At 30.8% G+C, this 18,568-nt stretch overlaps 1 protein-coding gene across 1 annotated transcript in view; it reads left to right on the top strand.

The window, feature by feature from the left end:
- The window catches only part of LOC143042217 (ribitol-5-phosphate xylosyltransferase 1-like), a 55,218-nt gene that overhangs the window by 6,754 nt on the left and 29,896 nt on the right, over positions 1-18,568 (top strand). Inside the window, exon 2 of the mRNA XM_076214484.1 lies at positions 1,916-2,095. Coding sequence (XP_076070599.1) covers positions 1,916-2,095 — 180 coding nt within the window. The remainder of the gene's footprint in view (positions 1-1,915; positions 2,096-18,568) is intronic.

Here is an 18,568-nt window from a genome sequence, read left to right as displayed (position 1 = left end):
TATAATTATCTCATAATTAATTATTCAAAGAATGCATACTATGATAATAGACAATATAAATATTTATGCTCAGCATGCACATAGTGAATTATTTATTAACCTCTGCCTATAGAAATCTTTGATATACAAGAATAAAGGGGTTGAAAAACAAAGTCCTTTGATAACAAATTATTTTGGAATTTACATTTAAATTAGATTTGTGATGGAGCTGACTTTTAATCTAACTGTCTGCTTTTTAACATGATTTGCTCTTATTAAAATGTCACATCCAATTTGAATTAAATGAATTTCGCTTCCCACTTTTATCTTGTCAATTTAGAAACACATATAAAATTGAAATTTTTACTTGTAATCAATTTAGTACGACTATGCATGTCACTGATTAGTTATGCAAATCATGATGTCTTAGGCCTTATAAAAATTTCTTGTGTTTCCACTTAATCTATTACCCCCAATTTTTAGTGTCTATACACATATAATACCATAAGTTTTTTCTGTAACTTTTTCTTCCTACGTTAATAACATTTATTTTACCTTTGATATTCTTGAAGTTTTTGTGTTTAAAAAGTTATTGTACAAAAAGATAATAATCAAATGTGAATTAGTCTTTGACATTAGCTTGATATGAAAGAGATTTTCTGATTTACATCATTTGTTCTTTTCTTCTGATGTTGACATTTAATATTGATTATTATAATATAATGTCTTTAGTGTAAAAGTACAATCAGATAATTTTCATTTTCTTGAACAAAAATTTGAATTTCGCCTACATAATAAAAACACAACAATGTATTGTAATTATTTATTTAACAGTTTCAACATTATAAGTTTCATTTCCCCTGGAATCTGTATATGATGAAGTGACTGAAAATTTTTAATAAGTACACTTATTTACTTTTGGTATTATATGAGGGTTGTTTTCTTGAGTCAGCTTGGTCAGGTTCATGACTATTCTGTATGAAATCTAAATGGAAGTATAGTGACTAGTATTAGAGTTGGACAAAATCATGATTCCTGTATCATCAGATTAACTTCTTTGATCTACCTTCAGTAATAAAAAACATTCTTATTTAGTTTTATCTAACATTGTTTTAGTTGTTAGTGTTAAGCTGGTATTGATATAGTCATTTATAATGCAGAAAAAAATCAAGATTTGAGTATTCAAAAACTAGTTAAACATCTCAACATGATAATGTGCCCTTCTAATTTAAGTTTGAACCTCCTCAATGGGGTCCCTAGTTTTATCTTAGTATTTTTATGCCATATTTTTTTAGCATCCTTTAATAGACTCTTCAAGATATTGTATTTTGACTTCTAGATTGTAGTCTGCTTGATTGCTCATTGACTTATTCTCCATGTTTTCTTATTTTTTCACTTACAAATGGATACAAATATTAAATAACATTGCGGTTCATTATACTGATATTTCTTCATAAAATTGAGAATGGAAATGGGGAATGTGTCAAAGAGACAACAACCCGACCATAGAACAGACAACAGCATAAGGTCACCAACAGGTCTTCAATGCCGCCAGAAATTCCCGCACCCGGAGGCGTCCTTCAGCTGGCCCCTAAACAAGTATATATACTAGTTCAGTGATAATGAAAGCCATACTAAACTCCGAATTATACACAAGAAACTAAAATTAAAAATAATACAAGACTAACAAAGGCAAGAGGCTCCTGATTTGGGACAGGCGCAAAAATGCGGCGGGGTTAAACATGTTTATGAGATCTCAACCCTCCCCCTATACCTCTAGCCAATCTAAACGCATATACATACATTACCATTAACACCAGCTCTAAGTACTATACTGTATTTGTGATTTATTTCTTCTAGTCTTTGTAAACGAATTACAGAACAGGCATCGATAGGTCAAAATGTAAAAATACCATTTAATTCTTTTTTTTTTCAGAAATCACAGAGGATGACGATAATGGTTGGAATCCCTGGGGTGAAGAATTTGAGAAGGAGGGGTCCTACATGCACAGACATAAAGCTCCAAAGATTTTATGGAACAAAGAAGATATAAAGTCTGAAAAAGCCTCTAATACATCCACTCACATTGTAGATATTTGGAGCATAGCTGCAATAGGTATGTGTGCTATAATGGCATGACTGTAATGTTCGATAGCCATCATATTTACTTATAATTAATATAACTTACAATGTGGAAATGTTTTATATTGTAGATACCTATAGTATATCCATAGATACCAAGATTAAAATTTTATAGGTCATATATTGCATTATCAGTTGAGTAACTTTTGTTATTACTAGAACACACCCGTGATATCGCAGGTCCGTTACTGAATTAAAGTATATAACTATGCGCAAGCCTTATTTTAGTATTAGTATTTTCATCTGATAAAGTCATGCCGATTATAAGATATACAGTTTTCTCTGCTTTCAAATCTTTCTGTTTGAACCATTCGAACTGGAACTTATCAATTATTGGTAATATTAATTATTTGGAAAACAAAAGGTCCTGGAATGGAGTATTTTTTAATCAACAGCATTGTCCTATATTAGTTATAAATAAAGTTGAATTTATTTGTATTGTTATCTTAGAAAGTCTATACTGATTAGAATACTACAATAGGTAACAATTTGACAATGATTGAATTAAGTAGTGTCAACCCTGTGATTATGACCCGTGTATATAGCATAATCCTAAATACACCGTTTGGTGGTGAGCCTGTCAGATGCGGAACGTACATATAAGGTAATAGGTAACAAGTGAATATACTATTGGTATCGGTATCGGACTCGACCCGGAACTTCTTAATTATTGGCAATATTAATTACGTGGAAAACAAAAGGGCCTGGAGTGGTGTAATTTTTAATCTACACCTTTGTACTATATTAGTTATTATATAAAGTTGTATTCTTTGTTCGTCGTTTTTACGTGATGACGGCTGACAAATTGGACCTCGTTATTTTAGTATTATAGATAGTACCAACTATTTCAGCTATATCAATGATACTTTGTCCAAATCATGCAGTAAGGACGCACTGTCCATTTCCACATTCTTGTTTATTGCTTGACTGCTTGCATGCAAATATAATTGAAACTGTATGCTCTCTAGTCCAAACTGTCCATGCTTTAAGAAGAAAGGAAACAGTAAAAAATACTTTTTTCAGCAAATATGCTTTTATATGTAATAAGATATATCTTTATTGGTTAATGGTGTTGAAAGGTTGTTATCTCATTGACACATCACATTTTATTCATATTTTAATGTTCTTGTACATAGTTTGTAGTGTAAAAAACAAATTGATTTTTATACCACAACTATGTAAAATATTTCCCCTTTTGGAATTTCTATGAAAGAATGGACTTTAAATGGACAATAAATATGACATTTTCTAATGCTTACAAATTGATATATGTAATGAACAACTAAGATTTTTATGTAGCAAAATCGTGAATAATTCTGTTTGAAATGTTTTCTAGCATCGAAATGTACTTTAATGGTAAATCTATATAAAGGCACGCTGCCATGTCTAAAGAGATAATTTAGATAATGCACTAGTTATAGTTTTAATACAACTTGTATCACCATAAACATTCTTATTATTCCATCAATATGCATTTAAAGACATGGTTTTCAAGACATGGTGGAAACATATTGAACAGGCCTCGTCATTGTCAAATAATTACATAATTGAATCAATGTATAAAATTGCCATTTCGCTGACATATAAAAATGTATTACAAATCCAGCAACAGGCTAAGCCACAAACATTGTTTTTTCTAATTCTCATTTGTGGTTTATCCTTTTTAAGATTTAATTTAGTTAGAAACAAGGGATTAAACACAGTAAAATACAAATTTTAAAGTGCGTGCATATGGTGTCTTGACATTTTATTTCCGTCTCTTCACACAAATTGACAGCGTAATGGTTTTGTATCGTCTTATCATTATCTGTTTAATTTCCTGTGAATTATTGTTTCTTGTCCCTGAACACGAAACAATGTGTTATGTAACAGCATGTATTTTTCAAATTTTTCTGATGTATTTTTGTTCTCAGGCCGTTAAATTTTGGATAGCAACAAAATCTTGTATGAATCAGTTCTACAATATATGGTTGTTCGTCTAAGGAAAAAAAAGTATGTAGGAATAGTAATTTTGATGAAGAAAATAATTGAAACGATGTAAAAATTATGGAAGACTGCACCCATCAATACAACTATAATCAGCTTTTCCCCGGAAACTCGTAATCAGCTCTAAAAAATATCTTGTAGCATCTTTCTCAAGTATAATTATACGGAATCTTTTCACAGATCTTACAAGGATTTCTAGCTTACAGCATAATTGAAATTGTACATGAAAGGGGGCTTACTTATAGCAGCAATAAAATAGTTGATTTTAGCTTTTATTAATGTTAATATCATACATGGTTTTCTTATGTATTAAAATTGAGAACGAAAACAGGGACAAAGAGAAGAGTGTCAAAGACACAACAATTTAACCCAAGAAACCACAAAACCAAAAACAGCCCAAGGCCACCAATGGGTCTCCAACACAGAGAGCATATCTGGCACTAGGAGGTGGGCTTCCTTCATACTTTTGGCTATACATGAAAATATTTTTCTATTTTTTTTTTTATTTTACATTTTTGAGACCACTGTACCAATGCAGTTTAGTTTGGACAACCTTCATATATGTAAAACTGTACATTCTAATGCAATTGGTTAGTAACGATAAATTTCATTGGATGTTGACAAATATTTTGAAGGGGTAACAATTTCTACCAGTCTGTAACTAAGAACGCCACCTTTTGAAATCCATTCTTTTATATGTAATTTCTCACAAAATAAACATGAACGTCACATTTTGAGCCTTAGAATCTTCTTTTTGACAATGTTGAAACCATTCTGAAGCGTACGAAATGTAAAAATACGTCCAGTGTTTATGTTTGACATCGTGGGTATCATATGACGTCACATTATTTAGTTGCTAAAGACAATGTAACAGTTTAGCGGACTCTTTCATTTATGTCATTTTACGCAAAATTATATATTAAAAAATATTTATTTTAATATGATGCATTAGAATGGAGATAACTGTATATTGTATTTTAAGCTTGGCCTTCGTAAAACTTGATTTTACTGGTGCAAATATCTGTCGCTAGGTAAACTCAATTTGCGACATTAAAATCTACGTTTTACAAAGGCCAAACTTAAAATACAATACAGTTATCTCCTAAGTCTAATTTCAAATGTTTAGTCATACAGGTTAGTGGTGAAAATAAATAAACTTTTTGGCCTAGTACAATACAAGGACACCTGTCAGATACACATCTATGAAATCTGTCACCCAATATGTAATGTTAAACAGCCATATTGTTATCATAACACAATATCAAATTTGTCATTACAAACAACTATTTGTCACTTGAAGTTAAATAAGTTATTTTATTGCTTTTTATATAAAAGGTGGTTTAAGGTAAATTTGAGGTCATTTTGTTTGTTGTTTACTCAGCAGCAGACTAATAAAACACTAGTATCCATTCAAACTCTTCAGGCGTGAATTTCCTCTTAAAGTTAGAATAAAAACTACTTTTATTATCTGCAAAAAGTCAATAAACAGTATGATTAATGTCTTTTATTTATTTAAAACATTTAACTTTCTCATAACAACTACTAAAGAGTAATTGTTATTAAAAGGGTCAAGTATTTCTCAGTTCATAACTTTAATTTTTCATATCACCTTTTGTATGGCAGTTTCCATAAAATTGGCCATATCAAAATTTGTAAGTTTAATGATTAGTTTACAGAAGATATTTTTATTCGTTTAACAAAATAAAAAGTCCAAAAGCATTACAATTAATTTTATCTTCATTTGATATTATGCAGCTTACTGTTCCTTTCTGAATAGGGGCCAAAAGGGTCCAAAATTAAACTTTGTTTGATTTCATCAAAAATTGAATGATTGGGGTTCTTTGATATGCAAAATCTAACCGTGTATTAAGATTCCTAATTTTTGGTCCTGTTTTCAAATTGGTCTACATTAAGGTCCAAAGGGTCCAAAATTAAACTTAGTTTGATTTTAACAAAAATTAAATTCTTGGGATTCTTTGATATGCTGAATCTAAACATGTACTTAGATTTTTGATTATGGGCCTAGTTTTCAAGTTGATCCAAATCGGGGTCCAAAATTAAACTTTGTTTGATTTCAACAAAAATTGAATATATGGGGTTCTTCAATATGCTGAATCTAACCATGTATTAAGATTTTTAATATTGGACCTGGTTATCAAATTGGTCCACATTGAGGTCTAAAGGGTCTAAAATTGAACATTATTTGATTTCATCAAAAATTGAATTTTTGGGGTTCTATAATATGCTGAATCTAACCATGTATTTAGATTTTGGATATTGGACCATAATTGGTAAATGTCCAATTTAAAATTTTTAAGTTTTTAAGTTTAAGTTCTTAGACCACATTCATTCTGTGTCAGAAACCTATGTTGTGTCAACTAAATAATCACAATCCAAATTCGGAGCTGTATCAAGCTTAAATGTTGTGTCCATACTTGCCCAAACTGTTCAGGGTTCGACCTCTGCTGTAGTATAAAGCTTCGCCCTGTGGAGCATCTGGTTGTGTCTTAACTTATAATAGCAGAAAACCACACTGTAAGAAATTTGTCACTGTTAACAGCTTTCTAAAAATGTAAATTTCTTGCAGTAATTAAACATGTTTTATAAAATGATTTCCTCTTAACATTTGATTTATTACAGTTTTACATTTATAGCCTTCATTTCTCTCCAAATTGCATAAGATTTTTACTAATTTCTATGTACAGTCTTGCAACTAAGCCCGAGAAATCACATCAAAATGATGTTGGGCTTATCATCTGCACCACTTAAAAAAACACAATAATTTCAAATTAAACTGTCACTCCAATTAAAATTTGTTAGATGACAGGAAGCACATGTTATTTTATCCTGATCCACAAGTGGTAATTGTTGCATAAATGGATTAATAGTTAATACACAGCACTGCCTCCCCCTTTTTTGAGAGGTTTTATATAAAAATGACCCTCCTTTTTATAACATACTATATAAAAATGCATTTACGTTTGATAACTATATATTGATTTGGGGTATGTATGATCTTCATTTCATATATGAACATGCTATTCAGAATCTAATTATAAATAGCCAATGTTAATTTACTAAATTAAACTAATATATGAATTAATATGAAAGTTCACCTTCAAAATAAGTTCCAAATGCCCCCCCCCCCCTTTTTCATGGGAAAAATTTGGTTGATTATTTAGGGAATCACTGGTGACTAGAGCAGCCCCCTATTGGGTCAGAATATTTACTTTTTACTTTTGTAATTTCTTTACTTGAGGGTTTATCAAAAATTTACACACTCAGTTTTTGTTTTAAACATCTGTTTTATGTAATATCATCTGTCCCCTAATCAGTAGTCGTTACTGTGGATGACATATTTATATCTCTACTTAACCATTTTATAATTGAGAGAAGATATGAAATTTTCACTCTGAAGGGCTTAGTTGGAAGACTGTGTAGTTCTAGCCAAAATGATTATGGTACATTTAACAAATACAAAAAATTGCCGAATATCCTGACAGTTTTACATTGACTTAAGTGTTTTCCTACATTACTGTTGACTAATTGTTATGTACATGGTGATTAGTAAAGACTGAGGATTTCTACACTTCATTTAATTTTTGGAAATAGTAATAAAAGGCTTTAATTCACAGCCTTTCTTATTTTAAGTAGAGAATATTTTAATCCTTGTTTATTACTTTTGAAAAAAGTTCAGAAATGAAATTTCTTTGACTATATTTAAACAAGGATTTGTATAGTTAACTATACAAATCCTTGATTTTAAGGATGATTTTTTCAAACAAAAAGATGTCCGAGTATATGCAATCTAATTGTCTTTCCTCTTGCAATAGTATAAATATATTTGACTTCTTTACCATTTATGCTTAAATTCCACATTCTTAATGAAAGAATTGCAATTGAGAATGAGGGTAAGCTTACAACAAAATGTCAAAATGGTCAATTGTGGACTTTCTATTTTTATGTAGCAATATTCCAGCAGCTGTACAAATGTATATGAAGTGTGAATCTCTTAGTTAAAACGATATTCCAGAGCTTGCTTTCTAACATGGAAATATAGGAAAGGTGTACTGTCCTATCATGATTTCTTAAATAGAGGGATGCTGCTATCCTTGAAGCTAGCTACATGTACAATGTATATTGAACCAAAGGCTCCAAGTGGTAATTATCCTTAGTTTTACAGATGCCGCCATCATAAGCTGTAGCAAGCTTGAATATTTGTATCCAAATTTGCCCCAACTGTTCAACCTCTGTGGTCCTATCATGCTGCGCTCAGCAAAGACTTTTATTGTATCCTAAATAGTTGATTTACCATTGCTACTGTAATACTTTCTCTACTGTTACTTTGAGAAGTCTTAGCTGGGGGTAATACAGTACCCAGTATCTCCTTTATATTAGATATGATATCAACTTCAGACAAAGGCTTTTATTCCTTATCACTTTGATATTTGAAGATAATTCTTCATTATTTCAATATCAATGCAAAGATTTATATTCTGTATAATTCTTAAGAATGTACTTGTATGGTGAAATAAATGACAGCAGCTGTTTTGTTCAATATTTTGCAGATAAAGTTTTGCCTTAGGGAATGTTTGTTACGTAATATTATAATTACTCTGTGATCCATTCAAGCTTTACTAATCTCATTGTAAGATTCCTAAACCTTAAAGGAAGATTCCGTTCAAACTTTATTCTCAGTTGGAATGGTGTACAGAATTCACCGAGCTATAGGATACATGTAGTGTTTATATGAAGAAAAGTGATAAAAGTAATGTGTTTTTTTTTTAGAGAATATGCTTATTTTACAATACATATTGGGATTGTTTTGTCGCATGCAAAACTGTCATTCTATTATTATGATTATTATTTTGAAGCAACTGTTTCCCTGTACAGTTAACAATCTGCTGCTGTTTACATTCCCCCTCTTCTTTTCTTATTGCTCTGTCTAAAATATTTATTTTTCAAAGCCCTATCAATGCCCAACAGAGAAGTTTGATTGTCTCTGAACAACAACATTGCTATAAGTATGATAAACTTTTATTTATGGTTTATAAAGTTGATATTACCAATATTGCATTGTAAGACTGGAGGATATAATCGTGTTATGATATTAATTTGTGATGTTATTATGATTGTATTTTTTCGTCATTATACGGTGTTGGCTGATTTTATTGTCGTGTCCGGAAGAGATCTTGTAATGTTATAAGGTTTACTTGGATGATTACTTCCAACTTAATTGTTTTTGTAGAACAGTATACTTTATTTTTAGCTCTCATCCTGATGTGAATTGGTCTCAGATGCATTATACTAGCAATGCATCTTATGAAAAAAACCTGTTAATTACATATAATTTCCAAACTACATATTATTATAAGATATGACCTGAATGGCCGCAATCAATCCATCCTCATTTGTTGTTTAATTGGGATTCCATAAAAGCAATTGTGGTAGTTTTTTTTTAGCTCACAAGTTAAATTTTAGATTATTATGATTGAGTTTTAGGACTTTTGATCTGATCAATTATAAGCATTATAGATATTTAGAAAAACCCTTCTCATTCCAAATCCTGTTACCACCCACCCTAAGCCTAATATCACTGCCCAACTTTTCTACACATTTCTAGTGTAAGGTGTAATTTCTTATATTGTATATTTTTTGCATCCTCCATGAAAATCCAGGCTTACCTCTAATTTTGAATCCGATTTTGTAAATTTCACTTGCTGATATTATTGAGTGTTTCCAAGCTTTAACAGGAAAATTATCACACTTTTGCATTCTAACATTTCTAGAGGAGAGTTTATTGTTTCTTGATATTATGTTTAAAAAAAAATGAATGTGTCTGATCCTCAAAACTTAATCATCAATGTCAGTAAGCTCTGCAGGGAATAGCCCTTTATTAGAAGATCTATACAATCTTTAAATAACCAAACTGAAAGAAATCTGATTAGAGAGTCCCTTTACTCTTTAACTTGAAATAGTGCAGAGAATCTTTAAGATTTTCTGTACAATCTGAAAATTATTTCTCTTTGTTGAAATAAAGTACATACTGTAATGACTGCAACAAATAAACTGTCTCAGTAAACAAAATATAATGTCCACCAGAGATATTTGAAATATAAATCAAATTATTACTGGTTTCCTATTTGATTTTCTTATTTGTCTGTCTGTTACTAGACTGAAGCACATCACACTGACTGATCAGACTTGTATCCTGTTGATAATCAGAGATCAATTACAGCCAGGACACAAATATATCATATCATTTCTCTATAGTGTGAAATTTTTTATTTCAGGCTTTTTATACAAATTGATGTAAGATTAATATAAAATGATGAATGATATGTATTTATAGTTATATAATACTTATGATTAACTTTTATTGCTTGATTATTAAGGAGGGTCTGTATGGCGCTGCAAGAAGTTTATAGAAAAGAATTTTCTTCTCACTTTTCTGATTGAGGTAACAACGGCAGGTTTAACATGACATGTCCCAATGTCTGAACTCTCTTCAGCTGTCGTGGAAGTCTGTTCTTGTTAGTTGTCTACTTAAAGTGTTCTGTTCCAGAATCTTAACGAATTTCTTGGTTGTTTTATTTGTTTCTACATAAACATGATAAATTAGAAAATATATTCACCTTATTTGTGTTCATTGTTGAGGATAACATAAACCATCATTTTATGCTTTATATATATGGTGTAGAGTTTTGAAACTATTAACCCAGTATGCAAGTAATTTCTCAAATTATGAAACCAGTGTAGTTAGTGTTAAACAGTTGGTGATCTTTGCAGAATGTAGTTTTCCTTGCATCTTTTCTAGAATACAGGACACCAATAGCTTTTCATAAAGTGTCCTTTATTTAGTTCTCAATTCTGGATATCATCTTGCAAAAGACATATAGTGTCCTTTATTGTTATATATACTTGCAGATCAGATCCATTCTTTCATTGGTTGCGTGTAGACAAAGGTGCAATCTATTAGTCAATTCTGTAAGGTTAAGGGATATATCAAAGATTATGTCTTGAATGCATTAAGTTCCTACTGTCTTGCTTTGATTCATACAGATGTGATCAAAGGATATATGTCTAAGATTACATTTATATGCTTTGGTATACTGTAGTTTGAAATTAAGGTTCTAGTCTGTGCAATATGTCAATAATATTTGCCAAAGTAGTTTTCTTTTTTATTGCTAGGCAAAGGCTGTTTAACTACAGTTGTTTTGGGAGCTATGTTTATAGTCCTGTGTGATTTTAATTTAGTCTGTAAAGGATGGCACACAAACAGGAAATAGTAAGCAATCCTTAGATTTGGTCAAATGACACTGCTACAAAAGATACAAGAACAAGGCGAAATTAAATAAAAAAATGAAAGACAAACATTTGGCTCAGTTTATATCAAAAACAAATTCTAAAACTTCAGAAAATTATTATTATTGAAAAGCAATAAGCGTAAGTTAGTCTCTGTTTTTTTGCTAGAATTAAGCAAGTTTTACCAAAGCATGATATCTATGTGTGTATCAATCCATGTAACAGATTGCAAATATTACATTAATTGAAATCTTCAGATGTAACATGACAACAAACACTTATATCTAGCACAGTTTGAATAATATACACTTCATAAGAAGAATTTAAATAGATCATCAACATTCAGAAAAAGTATATTAAAAAAGGAAAGTAAATTTGTCCTGTTTGTCTCATACTGAATTCTGAAGTACTGATTTAGTCAAGTGGTAAAATGTGAATTACCTGTCAAACTGAATTTAGTCTCAAATGTGATATATGAGTCCATATATTGAGTTACAACTGATAGAATGTTCTGTTAATTTGATGGAATTATCCCCTGAAGCAACTACTGGTATACTTTACAGTAAAAAATAGCAAACACATTGCACCAGTCATATGTTTTTATTGTTTAGAAATTCACTTCTTTCAACTTGAGTTTTCAGATCATGTGACCTAGAACAAGGTGCAGATGTCCTGATATAGACAGTTTTATCTTTTTCAAAAAGGAAAAACAAATAAATTCTTAATCCTTGTGTGTATTCTTTTTATTATAGACCAACATTTTATGAGTGAGTACTAAACTTCAATGAAGAAAAACCATTGTTTATACAGTATTTTTTCATTTTCAGATTCATATAGTTCGATTTCATCAGATGTTGGTTCTTCTTGATGAATTATTACATCTTTACACAAAAGTCACTTATTATGTTGGTTTCTCTCTCTCAGTCAGAAGGTTGTTCTGCAAGAGAATTGAGGATGTTTAATAAAGAGATTATGCAGTGAACGGTCACTTTCATATATATCATAAAACTATTGTTGACTAATATTCCGGTCAGCAAAGACCAAGGAGAAATCCCAATTGTCTGTGATGTCGTTATTCCTGAGAATATCCAATATCTATATGACTATATAATTGATCTATTGTGATTACAAACTTGCTGACATGCCAACAGAAATAATAAGCTTTTAGGATAGGTCAAACGGACACTGGCTAAACAGGAAGCATAGGCCGTAGTGTTTAGATTTCCATTGAAGAGGCTTTTAAGTTATGATATGATTTTAGATACCAAATTTTAATAAAATTTTTATTTTCATTGATAATTGATTTTGTGGATTTGCCTAAGTTGGCATACAAGCGGAAAGTTGTACTGAGTTGAAAATTTAAATTCTTTAGTTCACACAAAAACCACATATAATGAAAAAATCCACAGTTTGATGTTTGATTTTAGATAATTTATCATCCTTATTATTGATAAACAAAACTGGACAACTTTATTTTAAAAATCACTCAACAAATTGATATAAGATAAATATGATAAATAACCAATTTGATCTGTCCAGAACCCTTTATGATTGAAATTGAAAATCCATGAATCATGACAAATGTTTTAAAGAGTAGACAATTTATCTGAAAGAATTTGTTCTTTTATTACATATTTGCCCTACCAGTACTTATAAAAAAAGGTTACCTTTAAATATATAAGATTTGATCTTTTAATATCCAATCCCTGGACAGGGGCTTTTAAACAGTTCACTCACACCAATAAAATGTTTTTATTGGAAAAGGATAAGAAAGTTATTCCTAATTTGATTCTCAGATGTTATATTAACAAGATTAAGAGACTAATTTACTAAAACATTTGCCAAAACATAAAAACAACATTGTGGTTTTTATTGTAATAAATAAAACCATATAAATTTGTTTTTCTTCCTGTTTGTTATATAGAGATGATCATGACAACATTGAGGTCTGTCCACAATATTTAATCATTGTAGGTCTAACAAATGACTAACCGAGATGCGAGATGCGAGATCTACTGCTGATGTAATTAGTGAATTAAATATAGAACCAAAGTAATGAATTTTCAGTAGCAAATTTGTGTAAAGCATATTGACCAGACTTTGGAATGAATTGTCCATTCTAAAGGGCGGTAATTAAAGAATTAAATGACACATTTTATTAAGAATGATCTCTATCTGCAATATATATGAATAAAACAGGTCAGGTAACACCATCTAAGGCAGTCACCCTACATTTCATTTATTGCAAAACAAATGAAGTTTTTCCACAGACTTCAGACCTACTGGTCAATCTATTTAAACTTTTGTCAGTTCTATTGTCACATTTATTATAATGAATAATTTAAATTTCTTGGAAGGGAAATCTATCACTCTTTGAATTATCTACCTGGTTTAAAAAAGAAACCCTGTCCTTCTTTAAGTTTCTATTTTGTATTTTCAAATATTTCAAGACAGATCTGAAATCTAAGGATGAAACTGATGTATTTGATATATAAATGAATAAGATAATCAATTTCAAGAAATCCTACATTATTTTTTTCTGTACATCTGGCCCGGATCCTTAGCATTATTTCTTATAGCTTCTGTGAAATATTTTTTTGTGGATAATTTTTCCAATTTTGATTCCTGGTGATAGAATTTAATTAACTAACTTAATTGTACTTCTGGGTGAACTTGTTATGTTTTTACATGATATTTTCAGTTGCAATAAGATTGTCTTAAATGATTAGTAGCCATGTCAAAATAAAATCCATCTATTTTTTCGGTCTTCTTTGGTACTCAACTTGTAATTTTCCTGGAAGAGATAAAACCCTCAAGTGTCACTTGTAGCTATATAATGAGAGACAATGCAATTTAACATGATGTCATAAAGGTGGCTTTCATTTTCTTTAGAGCTTAAAATCTCTTTTTTAAACAGACACAATAAAGCATTGATTTGAGTTCATGATGCTTTGATCTTATAGTTATAAATAGAATCTGCTATATCTTCATAATGAATCAGAACTCAAATTATAAGAAAACCTAAAGTGACTTTTTATGTATGTCTACTTTTTATTAGATTTATACATAGATAACACTTTTAATCTCAGTTTCAATAAGCTTATTATCTTTTGATTTCCCAGTCTCTTGGGTACATACTGTATAATGTTATCCTATAAAAGCAGTCTACAAATTAAAACTGTGATATTTGCATCTATATCAATTGATCTTATTATAGAGCAGGATTTTATAATTAGAAGAAACACCTTACTGTTTAATGCAGAGTTTTACCAAAACCCATTTTTTTCAGTTTTTCTGTCATAAAATTTTTGTAGAAATGTTGTAGTAATTATTGGACTCTGTCTCCTATGAAAATTAATGATTGTTTAATAAATTGCCCTTATTGACTACATATTTTCACAGTTAATCAAGGCATAGCAGAATTAATTATTTAGATAACCTGCCATAATCAAGCATCGTAATTTTGAAGAAATGTTAAGGTTTGTCAATGCTTGAAGAAGCTGTTTGCTGATGGGTACAAACCTTTCATTAACCACACCTTTGATTTTAAGTTTATTCAGTTATCAATTGCTAAAAAGTTTTGTAAATCCCTAACAGGTAAGGTGCATGTGAAATAATGATGCCTTTGTTCTTGTGTCCATCTGTGTGAACTGATCACTACTGTAGGCACAATAGATTCCTGTCTTAGATTCTGTTAGATCCAGTCTTCATCAAGCTTAGATTGTACACTACATGGCCATGGAGAGTGCTTGAACTTATATAACTAAACAGATTAAAGGTCAAACTTATGTCTTTAAGGGTATTCTGTAGGTCTGTCTCTAGTCTTACATTTTCATCAGACAATGCTCAGTGCATAAAATTAGAAGTGCATTTAAACCTTTCAATTTGACATCAATGGTCCGATGTCAAGGTCACATATTCTAGTATGAAAAAGCAGCCAATCAAATTATCTGCCTGAATAGCTGAAGCTCAAAGTACAATCAGTGAAGTTGAACACTGCTGTAGAAATCTTGCAATGACTTCCACCTTCATACTGGCCACTTTGCTTCCCAGAAAATTTCATTAAAAAACATTTTGAAATAATTTTTATGACATTTGATTAACTCAAATCATTTGGTAATGAAAAAAAAAAAGGCCAACATGGAAAGTTTGGGTTTAAAGTCATATGAAACGAGTGAACTGTGAAAAATAATGTTATTCCAATTCTTGAACCAATGCAAACAAACATCTTCTGTGCATGATTTTATCATTTTTTTTCGCATAAATTTCATATGATCATCATTTTTTTTTTCAATCGGTCAGTGTGGTTGTGAAAATATGGTAGGTAATTAAAGTTCGTGTTTTGAAGCTAAAGTTTAACGATTGTCACCTGTTTGTCAACAATCAACAAAAAGCATGGATATTGAGAACGTGTTTAACATGTACAATCAGATAATAGTTTATTTTTAGGACATCCATGCCTATTACGATCACCAGATTTGTACGAGATGGGTCACACTGAGGTCAATTTGCATACAGAAAATATGTCGGAGAAATTGCTTCCAGGAAGGAAGCAATTAAAATAAAGTAAACTTCTTCTAAATATGAACAAATTAAAAGAATTTTCTTCAGAAAAAAGTATATGTACATAAGTTTTATAATGAAAACTATCCATTTAGTTATAAAAGCATATACATTAATTTTTTTTAATTTGAGGTTTCTTATGACTTTAAGCACATTTTTCATGAAGTTTAGAAAAATTATTTTACAAATAGTTTTAATTAAATATGAGATGAGGATTCAAGGAAGAATATGTGACTGCTAGACTAAGCTTATGAGTGCCATATATTTTGTTCTGCCAGAAACCTTCTAAAAATATTTGATAGATATTAAAGTCCTTAACTAATTGATTTTAATGAAGCTTATTGTCTTAACCCTTTAACCCCCAATCCCGCCTGTAGGCGTGATGGCGACAACCATTCTTTGATGGCCTGTATGACCCTCCATACCTTTTTCGAACTGCCCAATCTGAACTGTCATGATAGCAGGGACTTCAACCAAGCAGTTCATGGTCCATAAACTCTTCTCGGACGTCTGTTTATGAAAATATGGCACTTTGAAAGCCTTTTAAGTGTTCAAAATCAGAAAAACGTGAAAAGTAGCCAAAATCAGGTGGGGGTGGGCATCTTTTGATGGCCACTACGTAACTGGTAGTCATTCTAGGTATAAATTATTATCGTAAATTCATGCATAGGTGGTACAGGAACACAAAGAGGTATAATATGGCCAATAGGAAACTAGTCTGTAAAATCTAGGTCACCGTTTTGTCAAAAATCCGTAAAAACAATCATTTAGACAGACCTGACTTAACAATAATAATTCGCCAGCAAGACACTTAAGTCCCATAAACTCCCAGTTAGCATAAATGGACTGCTGTATCTATAGGGTAAGACAAAGAAACACAGTCTGGTCAATGTTCACCTCTCAAGGTCGTTTTAAAGTCGGAAAATAGACGGAAAATGACCATTTTTCAGTGGGGGTGGGTTCAAACCCACGAGAAAATCTTCCACCTCCCACCCCACCCCCACCCCATCCCCACCCATCCCTTCCGCCCCCAAATCTCAATATATAGTTTAATAGATGAGCATCAGTTACAGCATCAAGAGTCTGCTAATTTGCATATAATTTGCATATGATTGCAAATTTTCGAAAATGCCTAATTTTCCAGAAACCTCTTGGGGCGAATGAGTTAAACTCAAAATATTTTTTTCCCGATTTTCAACCTCTAAAGAGTGTTTTGGTCAGTTTTACACCCCAAAACGACCCTCTAAACCAACAGAAGTCAAATTTAAAAAAATTGATTAAATTGTTTAAAGGATATTTGTTACCCATAAAGTAAGTTCTATTTGGAAGAATTATTGTTGACAATTATAAATAAAAAACTGAAATGTAATTGTGACAGTTAATGACAGGTCTTGGAAAGAAAATCCATTTAGATCTTCTAGGACAATTGTGTTTCAGTTCAATGTAAGTTACGGGTTGTTATTTTTATACGACCGCAAAAATTTTAATTTTTCGTCGTATATTGCTTTCACAATATTGTGCAATAGCAAGAAATTTTCAATTGATTGGAGTTATCTTTCTTTGTCCAGAATAGTAGTTGAATCAACTTAAATCATTGTTTTATACAATATACAATGTATATTCACTTTTACTACCAACTGATAAATTAAAACAATCTTTACCATTCAGTGATAACAAGCACCTTTTGTTACATTTTAATATTTTATGATGTATTTAAATGAGTAGTTATTGTTGCAAACTCCATTAGAAATTTGAATTGAGATCAGTTTTGGAAAAAGGGAAAGGGGGATGTGAAAAAAAAAATGGGGGGGGGGGGGGGGGTTAAATTTTTCTCATTTCAGATTTCATAAAAAAAAAGAAAATTTCTTCAAACATTTTTTTTGAGAGGATTAATATTCAACAGCATAGTGAATTGCTCAAAGGAAAAAAAAGTATTTTAAGTTCATTAGACCACATTCATTCTGTGTCAGAAACCTATGCTGTGTCAACTATTTAATCACAATCCAAATTTAGAGCTGAATCCAGCTTGAATGTTCTGTCCATACTTGCCCCAACCGTTCAGGGTTCAACCTCTGCGGTCGTATAAAGCTGCACCCTGCGGAGCATCTGGTTAAATTTAGAATGGCAAAACCTAAAAGGAATAAGATAAACTGCATTAGTTCCTGCAAATTAGGGAATTCTTAAGGGTTTTGGAGAATTTAGGAGAAACAAGAACTATCTTTAAAAAAAGATATCCGACGTATTTAAATTTGAGTATATGTTTAAAACTATCATTTCGAGAAGCACAATGACTTAATGATGCAGGACCTCTTTAATTAAATCTCCATCTGAATGTAACTAGAAGAAGGCGATTGCAGTGCACTGAAAACCTGCATAGTTTGACACAATTTGTCTTTGGTGGTAACGCCCGTTCACTACCTTCATCTTGTGAACAACAATGCTCTAACTATCTAAAAATCAATGAATTACCAACAAAAGAACGGTTTAAATTGTTTTGTGAATATTCTGATTATATTTAAATAAGTGATGTACCATTTAAATAACGTTTTCTCTGTTTGTGTTCAGTATTCTCGGTCTTCGTATCTTTCTGTTT

Source organism: Mytilus galloprovincialis, chromosome 1 (genome assembly GCF_965363235.1).
Source record: "Mytilus galloprovincialis chromosome 1, xbMytGall1.hap1.1, whole genome shotgun sequence".
Taxonomy (NCBI): domain Eukaryota; kingdom Metazoa; phylum Mollusca; class Bivalvia; order Mytilida; family Mytilidae; genus Mytilus; species Mytilus galloprovincialis.
The sequence above is the reverse complement of the archived record's forward strand: the minus strand, read 5'-3'. Positions and strand labels throughout refer to the sequence as shown.